The 17110-nt window shown below is 55.7% G+C and overlaps 1 protein-coding gene across 1 annotated transcript; it reads right to left on the minus strand.

The window, feature by feature from the left end:
* Positions 1 to 37: 37 nt before the first annotated feature.
* On the minus strand, positions 38 to 15420 carry CHRNA3 (cholinergic receptor nicotinic alpha 3 subunit). The gene is made up of 6 exons (XM_027568685.1): positions 15282 to 15420; positions 13759 to 13898; positions 13602 to 13646; positions 12613 to 12722; positions 6893 to 7904; positions 38 to 379 (listed from the first exon to the last, which is right to left on the minus strand). Exons 1-6 carry the CDS (start codon positions 15352 to 15354, stop codon positions 251 to 253), a joined length of 1509 nt encoding a protein of 502 aa, XP_027424486.1. The 5' UTR covers positions 15355 to 15420; the 3' UTR covers positions 38 to 250.
* Positions 15421 to 17110: the final 1690 nt, after the last annotated feature.

Consider the following 17110-nt stretch of genomic DNA (forward strand, 5'->3'; position numbering starts at 1 on the left):
TAGAATCCTACAAACAGTGGAATGGGGATGCGGGGGGGAGGGGCTGGGGAGTTCGGGTTTCCCGGGACGAAGAGGGTCTGGAGATGGGGGTGATGGCTGCACAACAGTGTGGGTGTATGTCCTACGCTGAACGGTGCGGCTAACAGCGATGAGGACGGTGCATGTCCTGGGTGAGTGTATTTTACCACCAGAAGAAACAAATGCGCCCCCTGCCCATGTGGGTCAGCCTTCAGCAAACCCGGTGCGGTGCTCACGGCTCGTCCCTCGCCAGCAGAGGCTGCAGAAACAATCCCGCCGTCCCCAGAATGCACACCAGGATGAAAACCCACAGGAAAATGCGATCGATGACCATGGCGACGTACTTCCAATCATCCTGAATCTGAAAAACAAAAACAAACATCAGGAAAGAGGAAAAAATAAAGCACGAAGGGCAGGCGGAGGAAACCCAGTTTCAGCGGGAACATGGAATAAACATGTTGCAGCAGCAGAAGCCATTCTGCCACCAAATGCAAGAAACCTCGTGTTCCTAATGCAGCCTGAGGACATCCACTATTGCCAAGTTTCTCTTTACGCCCTGCGAGAAACAGGTATAAAATATTCACGTTAAATCGGTTTTAAATCAGAAATTTCTTGGGGCACCCGGCTGGCTCAGTCAGTAGAACGTGCGACTCTTGGTCTCAGGGCTGTGAGTTCAAGCCCCATGCTGGGTGTAGAGCTTACTTAAAAAAATTTTTTTTTTCTTAATGTATACATAATCTGTTTTTTCTTTTTTAAGATTTTATTTATTTGAGCGAGCACAAGCAGTGGGGAGAGGCAGAGGGAGAAGGAGAAGCAGGCTCTCCCCTGAGCAGGGAGCCTGACGAGGGGCTCGATCCCAGGATCCTGGGATCATGACCTGAGCTGAAGGCAGACGCTTCACCGACTGAGCCACCAGGCACCCCATGATCTGTTTTTTCCTCAACTGATTTCTAATTTATAAAGTTAGTAAAACTTTGACTTGTGCCTGAGGAAGGACTCCTGGGCCTTGTTAGAAAAGCTAATACAATCCAACTGTCATTTACCGTTGCTTCTAAGTGCTATTCTCATCCCGCTTTAGATACTAATTTCCTGTTAGCATCTGTTCCACACATGAAATCAGCACATCAGGGCCAGGCCATCATTGCCATCCCCACGGCCCTCCCCAGGCCCAGCTAACCAAAGATCCTCTTTAACCATAAGGCCAAAGTGTCGTGGACAGGCTGGAAATCAGATGTAATTGCTGACAACGAAGTAAGAGATGGAAGAAAGAACAAGACTAATTGCATATAATACAGCTTCAGTTCAGGCTTGAAATAGGAAGGAGAATTGTATGTTAATTATACTCCTAGACAACTCAGAAAGCAAGGAAACCATAATTGAATTGAGGAAGAGAGAACCCATGAATCAATGGATTTTGAAGAAATAATCACATAATAAAGAGGCAGCATGTGATTTAGTAATTGAATTAAGTGCACTGAAATGGGGCTGGGACACAAGAATTTTCTTTCTCATCAGGAGCTGGAGTGGATGTGTGCTCTTGAAGACACTAAGGAGTCTCAGCTAAAATTAGAATTGTAATGCCCTGTTTGCCAGGTACTTCGTTTGAATTCCCGAGACTGTGGTTTGTAAGGCCTCAAATACACATTAGACCCCGTGGTTCCTCCTGCCCCCAGCCGCTGAACCCCTCCAAGGCTGTCACAGGCAGAGGGTGGAAGCAGAGACTTGGAGACACACTGATTTCAATCCCTGAGTCTGAGAATCTGGGTAAATTATGTGACCTCTCTTCACCTCGATTTCTCTGTCTGTGAAATGCAGGTAAGAACAGTACTCCCCCATCCCCCTCCCCTCCTGCAACCCTGTTTGTGTCCTGTGATTACGAGTCTCCTATGGTTTGTCTCCCTCTCTGGTTTTGTCTTGTTCTATTTTTCCCTCCCTTCCCCTGTGATCCTGTTTTGTTTTTTATATTCCACATATGAGTGAAATCGTATGATATTTGTCTTTGTCTGACTATTTCGCTCAGCGTAATCCCCTCCAGTTCCATCCATGTCGATGCAAACGGTAAGTATTCATCCTTTCTGATGGCTGCATAATATTCCATTGTGTATATATACCACATCTTCTTTATCCATTCATCTGTTGAAGGACGTGTCGGCTCCTTCCACAGTTTGGCTATTGTGGACATTGCTGCTATGAACATTGGGGTGCAGGTGCTCCTTTGGATCCCTACATTTGTCTCTTTGGGGTAGATACCTACCTAGATACCTAGTAGTGCAACTGCTGGATCATATGGTTGCTCTATTTTCAATGAGCACTGGGTGTTATATGAGACTGATGAATCACTGAACTCTGAAACTAATAATACACTGTATGTTAATTAATTTAATTTGAATAATAAAAAAGAACAGTACTTACCTCCGAGGGGGAGTGAGATAGCTTGCTGGCACACAGTCCTTCATGGACAACACTTATTGATATCCACGCTGATAAAAAACATGACCCTTCCCCAACTACAGACGTTCCTCTGAGGTCTTTGTGGGCTTAGGCCGGTGCAGAGGAGGGGACTTGGGTCTCACACATGAACACACATATGCCGCACAAAGAGCAGGGTGGGAACTAACTTTAGGTCTAACTGTTAAAGTCTCGAAGGCAAGATGACATGGCGTGTTTTCTGGAAGCTTTGGAACTAATGATAACAGAGAAGCGTCAGACAAAACAGTGAACTAGCACAAGCTCTTGGCTCATTCTCCCAGCCCAGCCCTGGAACGTCCCAGAAGCCAGAGAAGCCTGTATGTTAGGGGCTGGCGGCACCTGGCCCGGGGTGCGGTGGGGCAGGCAGAGGAGGGCCTCGGGAAGGCGGGCTGGGCACAGCTTTGGGCTGTGCTCTTTTCACCCCTAAAGCTCTGCCTCTTTGCAGCCAGTCCTCTCCCTGCCCAGAGATGCGGGTTCCTTGTGAGCGGACGAGAGCCTGGTGGAGGTGAAAAGCCGGAGATCGAGATGTCCCTTGTGGGGCAAGGTCACCTGGAGGGAAGGAGGCACCTTTGAAGGGTGGTCTAGTCCAGTCTGTGGCCACGTGGGCACCTCCCCAAACGTAAGGATGGCTGACGCCCCCAGAAAAAGTGAGTTTTCAGACCTCAGTACACAGACTTAACCATTTGAAAGGAAATTCACGCAGCAGACAGGTTAAGGATTTAAACTAAACATGAGATCTGCAGAGATCACAGAGTATCAGAAACACGAAGTAGAAGGAGCAGGGTCACAGAACCACCAAGTCAGATGGACAAGTCAAGGAAAAGACTCAAGAGACGAGACAGCCAGCAGCAGGAGACTGCTAGGAGGGGTAGGGGGTAGGGGGCAGGGGGCAGGACGGGACCCACGAGGAGGGGTGAGGGGTAGGGGGCAAGAGAGGACCCGTGAGGAGGGGCGGGGCAGGAAGGGATCAGTGAGGAGGGGTGAGGGGCAGGGGGCAGGAAGGGACCTGTAAGGAGGGGTGAGGGGTGTCAAGCAGGATGGGACCTGCCAAGGAGGGGTGAGGGGTAGGGGGCAAGAGAGGACCCGTGAGGAGGGGCGGGGCAGGAAGGGACCTGCAAGGAGGGGTGAGGGCGGCGGGTAGGAGGGGACCTGTGAGGAGGGGTGAGGGGCAGGGGGCAGGAGGAGACCTGTGAGGAGAGGACCCATGAGGAGGGGTGGGGGGCAGGGGCAGGAAGGTACCCAGAGGAGGGGTGGGTGGCGGAGGGCAGGAGGGGAGAGGTGGGGGGCTGGAAGCACACGTGTGCAGTTCAGGGAAAGAGGAACAGGGAGAAATCTTCACAGAAAACCTGGACCCCCTGAGAACTGAAGGTGGGAAAGTTCGGGGGCAGCGGGTGGTGAGAATGTCTGTCTAGGAGAGACCTGCACACCCAGGTCCTGGGTTTACAGATTCCAGAGGCTTCTACACGCAATCCGTCAGTCAGACAAAGAGCGTCAGGTTAACTGAGAACTTCTCATCGGTGATACCGAACCAGTAGTATTTTTTAAGTATTTAAGGAAAGGAACTTCAACTCTAGAATTTTGGATCCAGCTAAACTCCCTTGAAAATGAAGAGTTTTTCGATTCTGTAGCCCCTAGGTCTCCGAAGGCTCAACCGTAAGCCCTGGAAAAGACATGGCGGTGCAGGGAGAAAGGCACAGGAAGACCGCCCAGGACGCACGCAGTGCGGCTGAGAGCAGAGTAAGGAGCGACACATCTCCCCACAACCCCCTGATCCAGAACACAGCTCCCGTAACATCCAGGGCAGCTGGCAGCCAGGAAGAGTAGAGGGGAGCACGGTGGGGTCGGGTGCCAGGCAATGCGGTGGGTCCGGCGTGTGGGTCTGAGTCACGGAGGCACAGCCCCCACCTCCCTCCCAGCCATGAACAGAAACAGAAGACGGGGCTTTCCAAGCAGCGGCCACGATTCAGACTTCACAGTGCACGGCCCAAACTCCGGGAGGAAAGAAAGGTAAATGGAAAACACACAATAAGATGGTAGAAATGGAGCCCTGATAGGAAAGTACCCACAAGACTCGGAATTAATAAGTCACCAATCAGAACTGACTCTGGAAGGAGCATACATCCATGCAGCACACACAACATCGGCGCATGCAGATACCTCTGTGGGTGTCTGTCTCCACCCAGCACAAGACAAGCTGTCTCAGGACCCGCAGCTCAGAAGATGCCGGCCAGGCCAGGCCATGGACCCAGGAAGTGAAAGCCTCCCTGGAAAACCGTGGACTGCAATCCAGGGGAAGGAGGGCCCCTCCAGGCAGCTCGTGTGTCCTCGGCACAGCGTCTGTCCTGGCTCTCGCTGCCCGCTTACCAATAGGCCGTGGGCCAGATTTCTGCTATTTCTGGAAAAATGGGAGTGCTAACAGGAGGCCCACAGCCCCCATGGCAACGGATGACCAGAGCTGAGCCGTGGCTGCCCCTTGAGATGAACCTTGTGCCACTAGTTTGCCACTAATTTATCTTCTGGGCATTTCAGTGGTGACTTCCCTTTTAAAAAGTAACAATTTTTAACAGTGTCCTTTTGTAGAAAAGATGCTTGTGAAACTCTCGTACTTTGTATGGTGCCTAGTAACTTTGGAATGGAGTTAAATTTTTTTTGAAGATTTTACTTATTTATTTGAGAGAGTGAGAAAGAGTAAGAGAGCACAAGCAGGGGGAGTGGCAGGCAGAGAGGGAGCAGGGAGCCCGACGTGGGGCTCGATCCCAGGACCCTGAGATCATGACCTGAGCGGTAGGCAGATGCTTCACTGACAGAGCCCCCCTGGGCGCCCCAAGAGTTAATTTCTGATAGCTTGACAGAGGCTGGAGTACTATGAATACTTAGATCTCAATCTTTACAAAATTTCTGCTAACTGAAATGATTACGTTTAAGGTGGATGAAGAAAGGGTAGAGAGTGCCTGCAAATGTTATCAGTGTTAGAGACGTGAGATTTTCACAGATCAGGTACTTATGCTCCAGGAGCTGATTCTGCTGGAGTTAAAGGTGAGCCTGACTTTTTGGCTCAAGGACAGGATCATCAGGAGGCACCGCGGTGGGGGTGGCGGTGGCAAGCTCACAGCGGCGCAGGCCGGTGGGGCGCGGGCCAGGCGGTGGCTGCGGGCTCCCTCCTGTCTCCACCACTGTCCTGTGCATTCAGAGCGGAGTGAAAGAGGCTCCAGTGGCTCTCTATCCATGTTATCTATCCACGTTAACTACCCACCACGCATCAGGAGCTGAAATGATCTGTTCATTAGCTCTTTGCTAATCAGCAACCTAAGGCAGAGCCAATTCATGTGAAAGCAGAGCTTCTTATAAAATCATCGCATGTGATTCGGACAACCTTGGGGGTAAACAGACAGTCAGGGAGCAGCAGACACATGATATTATTAAGTGTAAAACGTCTCCTAATACTTCACATTCGTGCAGTGTGAGAGTTGTGGAGGAAACAAGTTCACCCAATAAAATAGTTTGCCTGGATCCTTCATGAGAGAAGATGTGCAAACGGCCAATAAGCATACAAAAAAGATTCCGAGTTGCTACTGAGCGGGGAATAGCTCATTAAGACAGCCACAAGGCACCGGTTCGCATGTGTCGGGGGGAGGGCGTGCAGCCACAGAAACTCAAACGTTGCCTGCGGTGGGGCGTCACTGGCCCAACGCCTTGGGAACCTCGCAATATCCACCACCAAAGTTAAAAATGCCTCCTTGCAGCGATCAGCAAGGGACATGGGTGCGTATGTTCACCAGAAGACGTGTATGAGAATACTGATGGTACCTTTCCTCAAAATCGCCCCAAACTAGAAATGACCACATGTGCAGAAGCTGTGGCAGCAGCAGATGTCTTGGAAAGACACTTTGTTGGATGTAAGAGGTCAGACGTGGAAGGGAGTGTGCCACAGAATTCCATTTAGATGGGGGGTCAAGGAAAGGTAAAGCTAACCGACGTCCAGGAGGTCGGGATCAGTGGTTCCCGAGGGCAGGGGGCCACCGGGAGGGGGCACTGGAAACGTCCCACGTCCCTACTCAGCTCAGGGTTACACATGTGCACTTTATACCTAAATGGGGCAAACAAACAGTTGGAAAGTAAAGTGACGACTGTAAGCTCAGGGTTGGGCTACGTGGAGGTGATCTGCTCTCGCACCGTCTCCTGGCTCGTCTCCGGACTGACTCCGGCTCAAGGGCCGACTCCAGGGCACACTCACAGCTCGGTGCGCGTGAGGATACAGGCTGGGAGCGGTGATGCCGTACATCCAGGGACACCTGCCTGGTCTGTGGAGGAGCTGGGCCAAGCACAGCCGCTGTCTCCGGGTGGAACCGGTCGAACCTCTCAGCCCCACCCCACACGCCTGCCCCAGGGAATCACGTCTCCTTACCTCTTTGGCTTCGTTTTGCGCTTTCATATTTTCGGCGATATACCTGACGCTCTGGATGGCTTCTCTGACTTCCGGTGACATCGCAGAGAGAGCCAGCACGGCCTGGATGGACTCTGAGCTGGAGCTTCTCGGGAGGTTAGCACTGAAATTTGAGATTTTCATCCTGCGGTGGTGACACTGGCCGCACGTCCCATCCTGGCAGGGACAGCCTTCCTTGCAGCCTCGTGGCTCCGTGCGGCTGAAGCAGTTGAGATTGGAGAGCTCCGCATTGTATGAGGGCCTCGGCCTCTGGGTGGGGCCCTCGCTGCCTGCCGGCCGGGTCATGAACATAACCCTGGGAAGCAGGTGCAGGAAGATGGTCTTCACCCACGTGGGCATGGTGTGCGTGGTCGGCGTTCTGTAGTGCACGTTGAGCACGAAGACTGTGATGACAATGGACAGCGTGACGAAGATCATGGTGAAGAGCAAGTACTCACCGATGAGCGGAATCACCAGCGAGGTGGAGGGGATGGTCTCGGTGATGACCAGGAGAAACACGGTCAGGGAGAGGAGCACCGAAATGCAGAGCGTCACCTTCTCGCCGCAGTCCGAGGGCAGGTAGAAGACCAGCACCGTGAGGAAGGAGATGAGCAGGCAGGGGATGATGAGGTTGATGGTGTAGAAGAGCGGCAGGCGCCGGATGTAGAGCGAGTACGTGATGTCAGGGTAAATCTCCTCACAGCAGTTGTACTTGATGTCGTGCTTGTAGCCGGGGGCTTTGATGATGGCCCACTCGCCGCTCTCCCAGTAGTCCTTGAGGTTCATGGAGGAGCCGATGAGGACCAAGTCGATTTTTGCCTTGTCGTAGGACCAGGACCCGAACTTCATGGTGCAGTTCTGGTAATCGAACGGAAAGTAGGTCACGTCGATTTTGCACGAGCTCTTGAAGATGGCCGGCGGGATCCAAGTCACTTCCCCTGTGTACTTGAGTAAAGCTTTGGTCTTGTCGTCCACCTGGAAGTCCCCAACAGCACTGCAGAGACAGGTGGGCGGCACATGGTCATGACCACACGCTCACCAGGGCCCGCATCTCACACCGCCGGAGGCGAGTGCAAGTGACCGCGTATGAGACCACACGGCAGGAGGGCGAGCCAGAGAAAGTCACCCAGGCCGTCACCCTGCTGACCAACGGGGACACCGTGGCCCAAGCCTGCATCCCCCCACCCCAGGGTGCATCCCTGGTTCGCTCCACAACCATGACTCTGCCTTGATATTTACTGAGACGCTTTCAAAGGCCAGAAAGGGATTGTTTCCCCTCTAGAGAAATGGGATGAATGTTGTCCTTGAGGCAGGAAACCTGTGGGGATGTTTGCCCCTCGTTCTGCTATGGTTTAGACCTGTCAGCACCTCGTTCAGTCTCCAGCGTGCACTGTGCCCACAGGCACGTGAGGCCAGACTGTGGAGCCATGAGACCACCGGGGGGCCCACTCGCCCAGCCGGAGCCCCGTCAGTCAGGCTCACACCAGCTGCGTCCTGAACCCTGCGCGCCCCATGCGCCCACCCCCACCCCCACCCCCAGCCCTGCTCTGCTTGAACGACCATGGGTTCTGACTCCTTGTCTTTCAAAGCCTGCACAACAGGTTAGTTGATCTTCTGGTTCCGCATCTGCCCCCATTTTCTCCCTGCCTTTCACCGCCACGTGCCTGGACTGTCTACACAGAGCCCCGTGGGCCCCAGTCCTGCATCTGAGAGTCACGGTTGTGGCCTCCTCGAGTTCTGCCCTGGAGGCATGCACACCCTGCCGAAGGAGCAGCCACCTCGCCCGTCTGCCTCGAGGGCTGGAGAACAGGACACACCTGCACGTTTGGGGACAGCTGGGTGTTCCCTGTTATTTAGCGAGAACATGTGGACACAGAAGGGATGTGTCTTGCTGGTCTCTGCCCCCCATCCGTGCCTCCATGGAGCAGGCCCTCGGTGTGAAGACCCCAGGCCACTGCCTCCCTGTCCTCCAGTTGGCCTGTCTGTCCCACAGGGGCCCTGCGGGCTTTATTCACGCTCAGCGCCCTCCGTTCTCGCTCCGGCTCCATGCGGACGGGAGGCATGAGGAGCGGGCAGGGCCCATGTGTCCCTGACTGTGATTCTCCTGAAGAACCTGCGGGGCCTGCTCAGGGGGCTGAGAAGACCCCAGAACAACTTCCTCACGGCATCCTGGGTCCACAAAACGTGGGAACGGAAAGAGACCTCCGGACACGGTGCACAGGCCTGCCCCCTTCTCTGTGAATACGTGTCCACTGGGAGACAGCCACCCTGTCTGTGTCTGTTTTTGGTGACAAGGGCAGCGGGGCCACAGCTGGGACTGGCCCACAAAGTCTAAAATAGTTACTGCCCAGCCCTTGCCACCCACCGCTCTAGTCCAGTGACCTCCTTGAGGATGACACCGACGGTCAGACCGCGGGCTCCCACGGAGTGTCTGTGGCAGGGCCTTGACCCACTGGAACTTGGGGCACAAGTGAGGGGTCGCTAAACCACCCCTGTGCACCCCAAGGCCAAACACTGGAGTGAGGTTTGCCCGGATGGGTGATGCTCATTCCTGCTTATTCCCGGGGATCCTGGTCCCGGGGCGGTGCCTGCTCTGGAGGGCCTGTCTGCTGACTGGGCCATGTCTGCAACCCGTCTCTGCCACCGGCACACATGGAAGACCACAACCCAGCTGGGCCCTGGGGGTGGCACAGCACCCACCACAGACAGGGCCCTTGTACGCATTACGTACGTAATAAACAGTCGCAGCCTCTGGCGGGGGTCCAGGAGATGCGGGCAGCAAGACCCAGCAGGACTGGGAGGGCTCCGGGCCGCCTGTGAGGCCCTTGGAGGAGAGAAGGTGGGTGGGGGCTTGCTCTCAGGGAGACGGAGCCTCAGGGGGGTGAGGGTGATGAGCGGTGTGAATGTTCTCTCCAAATTCCCAGCAGCAGACAGACAGGCAACCCGGGGAGCAAAGGAAAACCTACTGAGCACATCATCGAAGTCAGGTTACAGGCAAACGAGCTTCAGAATACGAGCGTGTGGGGACCAAGCCCAAGCCCAGGGAGGCCTGCGTGGGACGGTGATCAACCAGGAGCAGTGATGGCCAGGGTAAGAGGGAGTTCTCGTGTCCCAAGAGCCCCAGACCAAGAAACCACGAGTCGGCATCTGCCCCTCAAGAAAGAGGCCCCCGCTCTGTGGTGAACCCTCAGCAAGGGGAGCAGGGAAATGGGGGGCCCATGGCTTTGCTTGTGGGGAAGAACCAAGAAGATGGTGTGGTCCACGGATGGTCTGCAGGGACGGCCATGGGGGCTGGTGTGGGCTCGAGGGTCTCAGACATTCCTCCCCCAAACTCCCTCCTGGGAGGACACAGACCCACCCAGAAAAATGCTGCTTAGGGTAGGACCCAAGTTAAACAGGGTCGGAAGCAGGTTGAGGAGAGAAGGAAGAGGGTTTACAGGCCGAGAAGCAGGTGTCTAGCGGTGGCTCGCTCCGACCCTGGGGCCCGCTGACCCAGATGCTCTCGAGCTGGCAAAAGGAGACCCCGCCTGCCCAGTCCCCTCTGGGAGCCTGTCCTCAAAGTTCAGCAAAGGCCACTATCTCCACAAGAGCAACAGGAAGGACTGTAGTGTGAGAAATGTAGGAACATGAATGCCTAAATCACAAGCAGAGAAGCGCACAGCCCGAAGGACAGCCCCGGAGCCGGGGAAAGGCACGGCCCAATGTACAGATCAAGATGCGCTAAGTGACCTCTGGAAGCGGAAAGAGCGGTGTAACCAGACGCGAAATAACCTGGCTGGAGCAGCGGGTGTATCAAGAGTTGGCAAAACTGAGGAAAGAATGAGGAAAAGAAACAAAAACCACCTTAGAAGCAAAGCCTAAAAGCAACAAGACGGTGTCGAAGGCGCAGTCGCGGGAACGAACCCAGACAGGACCGACGTCCGCATCAGACAGAGACGAGAACCCCAGAGAAAAATCCAGAATGTGGGTGAAGCACCAACGTACATGCAGACAGGGTTCCCGGAGAGAAAAACCAAAGCAGCAGGACAAATCTCATGTCCTGGGACTCAGAAAAAAGCTTTCCCGGTGTCGAGTCCTATCCTGTGTGCACGCGCGGCACAAACAAGGGGTCTTGACAGACGAAGGGAGGAAGCCTCTGGGCACCTGGGCCGGAGGAACAGCCCCTGCAAGGACTGGGTTGCCCAGACCGTCCCGGTTCAGGTCGTGGTCCTGGCGTGTGTACCCCAGCGGCCCCCTTTCTCTTCCCGAAGCCACCTGTTGTCACCTGCTTAGACGGGCATCAGATTTTCACACGACACTTCATCCCGGGACAGAGAGGCAGCATTAAGACTTTCATGTGAGGAAGATCTCAGGCAAGGATTTTATATCCAGCTAAGCATTATCTAAAAAGGCTACAGTGGGTTATGAACGTGTAAGAACGTGGGGAATTTTGTGCCCATGAGCGCTTTCTGAGGGTCCTGTTAGAGAGTGAACTTCAGAAAACCGAAACCACAGGGGAAATTCTGGCCCGAGATTGTCAAAGATGTGTCTCATGTGTCCAAATGAAGAGAAACTCTCCACAGAGGGACCAGTCCTGAGAAACTCCAGCTCTAACCCGGAGACAGGAGCTGTGCAGTTTCCTCTAAAACTTTCAGTTCCAGATTCCGGGAGAATTCCGTATGCTATTTGCTCCTCACCATGTCCAACGTGAAGCATTTCACTGGGACTCAGTCTCGTTAGACTCACACCCTCAGGCCTCCGGCTGTTCACCCAAGATTGCCAGCAAGAAAACAACCTTGAAATTCATATCATGAGATTAAAATTTCTGCACATTTTCTTAATTCTAGCTTAGCGAAAATTCTCAGTGCCCTGCCCAGGTCCCTAAGAGCCTCTGGATGCTCATGCTTTGCAAACCAACGGAGTTTATCTTGTGTCCCAGTTCTGTGCGGACTAAATCTACAAATACAAGTTGCATGAAAGAAACATTTATGAATGATGTATTTCCTTGGGGAAACAGTAAAAAAACAAACAAACAAAAACCTTGGCCCATCTTTGGAGTGGCTAAAGACCCTTCTTTTAGCCAGTGACCAGGAAGTGGGACTCAGCCAAAAATATAGCTTCTTCAGTCCTAATAGTTGAAACATATTAGTTTGTGCTCATCCGGTATAAGAAACCTAAACACAGAATACTTTGAATCGTTAAGATCTGATTAATTCTGTATGAAGTGCTTTGCTGAAAAGTGTATGGTTAAAACATGGTAACTTTAGACAAAGCACAGCTATAAAAGTGCTGTTTTTCCAGAGAAAAACTAGTACGTGTTGGAAGATATCACCTAAGATTTACATTTGCCCAATAACAGAGCTTCGCTGTGGAAAGCGTCAGGTTTTGGGAAAGAGGCCAGTTTTGGAGGCGCCATGATGGGCAGGTGGAGAACCAGTGAGACAGGAGAGGCTGCATGCAACTGTGGGCCTGCCGTCATCAGGCGCGGAGAGTGAAGCTCCCCTGGGTCCTGACCTTCGGGGAAGGTCGCGCCCCCTCCCTGGCCACCCCTCGGGTCCCCGGCTGCACACTTGGAGGTTATGGTTCCTGCCTGCATCCCCTGGGGTCAGGGTGGGGATCTCCGGCACGTGGCACACAGCAGGTGCTCAGTAAATCCCTGTGGAAGTCACGAATCCGCGAAGCCCCCTTGGATGCAGTCGGGGCAGGGCCCACCCCGCGCTTACTTGTTGTACAGCACGATGTCTGGCTTCCAGATCTTCTGCGCGGGGACGCGCATGAACTCTGCCCCATCATAGTCAGAGGGGTTCCACTTCAGCTTGTAGTCATTCCAGATCTGGGGAGAGGAGCAGGGGGAGAGCGGGAGTCAGCAGAAGGACCTGCACGGTCTCCTTCCTTGACCTCACTGGTCCTGTGGAAGCCTGCACCGCTGAGCCCATGGGGGAGACCGCGCCGGGCTGCCTCTGCAGCGGGGGCCAGCCACCCTGCACCGACCAACGGGGATCCCCACTAGTGCAGGCCAGCTGCATGCCTTATGTGCTTGCTGTTTACGTCCTGAGACGGCTCTCCGGGAGCTTCCCCACACCTGTCCTGCCCCCCAGCCCCAAGAATGGGGTGCTGATGACACACAACCCTCCTCCACCTCCAGGTCAAGCGGGGTTGGTGACTGAAGGTTCTGGGGAAGGAGCCAGGACCCCACTGGGGCCCGAGAATCATGTAGCAGCAGACACTGGGGGATGGGAGCAGGTGCACAACAGGACCTGTACCCTCCTGGCTCCCCAGCCTCCGGGGAATGGGAAGGCTGCGTGGGCCAGCAGATGGTCACAATAATCCGGGGAGTTATCTGTCCAGGGCTGGACAAAGCCTCCCCGGGGGATGGGGGCCCATGGAAGCCGGTGTCTTTGGCCTCAATCTGAACAGGAAAGTCCGGAGCCCCTGCTCCCACTCTGCCAAAGAAAACAGCATCTGATTTTACTGAAGGACGGATTTTTGGCCAGAAGGGAAGGAGGTGGCCTCGGCACCAGCCCAGCTGGGGGTGGGCTCCAGGCCCAGGTCTGTCCCCGGCGCCGCATGACTATGGAGGTCTCTCCCTCCAGGCGGCAACCTGTCACGTGTGACTTGAGGGTCCAACTTCCAGGGGGGCTGACCCCATCTTTGGGAGTAGAGACAGCAGCCACCACCAGGGGGCAGCAGTGCCCAGTGTCCACTCACTCACTTGCTTGAGCCACAGGTTGGTCTCCATGATCTGATTGACTTCGTCCTAGATGGAGAGAGGAGAGTGGTCACGTGAATACAAACACCAGGCTGGTTCTGGGAAAGGCTCTTCCAGAAGCCCCGTTCCCCACACCCTGGCTCCCGGCTCCCGCACTCACCACCTTCACCAGCTGAGACATGGACACTTCAAACTGGATGATGACTGGGTCCGACACGTTGGCCACAGGCCGGATGATCTCGTTGTAATCCTCGAACAGCCTCTCAAACAGACGGTGCTCAGCCTCGGAGGCCACGGCCACTGAGAGGAGGAAGCGTCACTTTTCCCCTGGCCAGGGACACCGCCCGCCCATAGCCCCCTCATCGCCTGCTGTGGGGACTCTGCAGTGCGAGTTACAGACTGGGAAACTGAGGCCCGCCAGCCGCACGAGGTCACACACATCCAGGGAGAAACTATGGTCACAAGCCTGGGCTGGAGAGTTGGGGGGGATCTGGTGCAAATCCTGCCAAACTGCTTGTCAGCTGTGTGAGCTCGGTCAAGGGGTTTAACCTCTCTGAACCTGACTTTCTTTACCCGTAGAAGCATCCATTATATCTGCATCCACCTGCAGGGTTGCAGTAAGTGAGCTGCTTCTCAGGCTAGCATAGGGAAGAGCTCACCAACTACCCTCACCTCCAGTGTTAACACAGGGTGGGGTTGGTGCAAACGCAGTCAGCCTGCTACTTCCATGGCGGAGAGATGGCCAGTGGACTCCGGGGCAGGGCCACCCGGGGCCACCCTGGGCCACTGGGGGGGGGCAGGGGTTCTGCCTCCCAGCCTGTAGGAGACTGCAGCCCACCCAGGACCCCGTAGGGGTTTGGCCACCAACCCTCTGAGAAGCTGGGTGTGCACTTGGCTCCCATGATCTTGGAGTGAGACCCATGCATGGTTCCTGCTCAGTCTCTTTTTCCAGGCTGGTCAAAGACCTTACCTCCCTGAACGGGGGGAGAACCCCCTTTGTTCCCAAGCCACACCCAGGCGACTTGAGTCAGCCCTCTGCCCTTCCCACTTACAGGTCTGAGGACAGGGTGGGAAGGGGATGAGGGGAATGCTCGGGGAAGTCTACCCCAACTTGCCTGCGTCCTGAAATGGGGTCTTGCCTGCTGCCCCCTCCCAAACACAGCAGGGGCCACAGTCAGAGCTCAGGAACTCTGAGTGCTGGGGTCCTCGGCATCAAGGGGGCAGAAGCGGCGCTCCCCCCCACCCCCCCCCCCCGTCAGACTCCCCTTGCAGCCCTGACAAACTCCCGACCCCTGGGGCATCTGCCCGCCCTCCCGGCCGCCCGCAGCCCTCCCGCCCAGCGGGCTCCTCCCCAGCCCCTGCACGAGGCGCGGCCTGGGGCGCGGAGAGGCGAGCGCGCGGGGAGCGGCGGGCGCGCCTGCCCCCAGCCTCCCAGCGGTGCCCCCCTCCCGTAGGTGGCACCGGCCTCAGTTCCCCATCTATTCCTAGAACGAGTAGGGGAGGGTGCGGGACGCAGACAGTGGAACCGACGATCAGGGTGCCGACCCGCAACCCCGGGCCCTCTCTGCTCGCGCCCAGACAACTCGGGGTGGAGGGGTGGCCGGAGGGGCAACGGGGCTCCCCGGCCCGGCGGGCCCCCCTTCTCTGCGCCCCCCGCCCGTCCCTCCGGCCCCGCGCCCGTACCTGGCGGCAGCACCAGCAGCGGCAGCAGCAGCGGGAGCCCCGCGACCCCGGCTCGGCGCGGGTGGGCGCCCATGGTCGCGGGGGGCGCGCGGCCAAGGCGCAGGCGGACTCGGCGGCGACTCCCGGCACAGCCCGCCGGCGCAGAGCCGGACGCCGGGGCGCGGGGCGCGGAGCCGGACGCTGGCCCCTCCCGCCGGTGGGGGCGCCCGAGGCTCGGCGGGCTGTGCTCGGCGGGGGCGGGGGCGGAGGCGGGGCGTGCGGGGCGTGCGGGGCGGGCGCAGCCTCCCGCCGGCGGGGGTCCTGCTCCCGGGACCACGCGGGGTTGGGGAAGAGGGGTGGCTTTATCCGTCCCGCGTCCCCCGCGCTCGCGGACCTCGGGACCGCCGGGCCGCGGGAGAGGCTCCGACACACCCTCCGAAGGCCTTGGGATCCTGAAGCCGCTGAGTAAGTGCGAAGTGTCCCAGGTGTGATGATGTGATTGCGGGATCGTGTTTTCCTTGTAGTTTGCGGGGGCGGCGGGAGCTGGAGTCGGTGGAAACGGGGTCCGCCGCCAGTGGGTACTTGAGGCTGGAGGAGGACCTGCGGGTTTGCTAGACCGCGCTACTTAGGATAAGTTTGAAATGCTCCCTGATAACAAGTAAAAAGAAACTCAAAGAAATGAGGCTCCGAAATGGAGCCGTGGGAGGGGCTCCTGCGCTCCGGCCGGTGGCTGGCCGACCCTCCTCTGTCAGCCCGCATCTGCACCTGCGCCGCCGGCCCTGCCCACCACCCCCCCCCCCCCGCCTCCCCCCCGCCCCTCTACCCCTCTGACTGCCTACCCGCGCGGGGCGGGGGGCACTGGCAAGTGAATCGTCTCTAGTATTTACAGAATGGATCACCTTAAACCCAAACAAAAGGAGAGATTTTGCAGGACCCAAGAAATGTAAGAATTGGGGCCAATCTCTCAGGGCCCCATTTAGAGCATTCTCATTCTCTAGGCAAAAACCCCTGCATTTGAAAAGTATTGCAAATCAGATATACAACCAAGGACTTGTATCCAGAGGATATAAAGAACCCTTAAAACTCAGAAGTCAGAATAGATAGGTGGTCTTGTGGGGGGTGATGCAAGTGTTCTAAAACTGGATTATGGTGATAAATTTACTAAAACTCGTTGAATTGTACACGTAAAATGGACGAATTTTATACTATGTAGGTTATACCTTGGTAAGGTTTTTAAAATCTCAATAGTGAGAAAACTAAAACCCAATTTAAAGAATGAGCAAAAGAGTTAGACACCGCACCAAATAGGGTGTACGTAGGCAAAAAAAAAAAAAAAAAAAAAATCACAAGAAAAGATGTTCAATATCGTTAGCGGTTCGGGAAAAGCAAATTAAGAGCTGGCGGATACATCACTTCGCGCCCACTGGGATGGCTGTGATACATCCCTGCCAAGTGCAGATAGGGACCCAGAGCAGTGGTCTCTCTCCTGCCTTGCGTGGGGGGATGCAGGGTGGTATGGGGGCTCCAGAGCCCCATCTGACCACGTCCTGGAAGTTAAACAGCCATTTTCCACGTAACCCGGCGATCACACTCCTGGGCGTTTATCGAGAGGGGTGAAAACTCTTGTTCACACAAAACCCCATAGACGTGAACGTTTTATAGCAGCTCTATTCGCAGCTAACTGGTCACTACCTCAGTGGGCGTCCGCGTCCACAGGACAGACTACTTACTGCTCAGCAAGAGACAGAATGGGTGCCTGTACCGACACGGGTGACCTCAAGGGCATTATGTTGAGGGACAAGAGTTGCCCACCCTCCGGAGGTTGCACACTGTGTGGTTCATGGGCATGG

The sequence above is a fragment of the Zalophus californianus genome, chromosome 6, assembly GCF_009762305.2.
Source record: "Zalophus californianus isolate mZalCal1 chromosome 6, mZalCal1.pri.v2, whole genome shotgun sequence".
NCBI classification, from domain to species: domain Eukaryota; kingdom Metazoa; phylum Chordata; class Mammalia; order Carnivora; family Otariidae; genus Zalophus; species Zalophus californianus.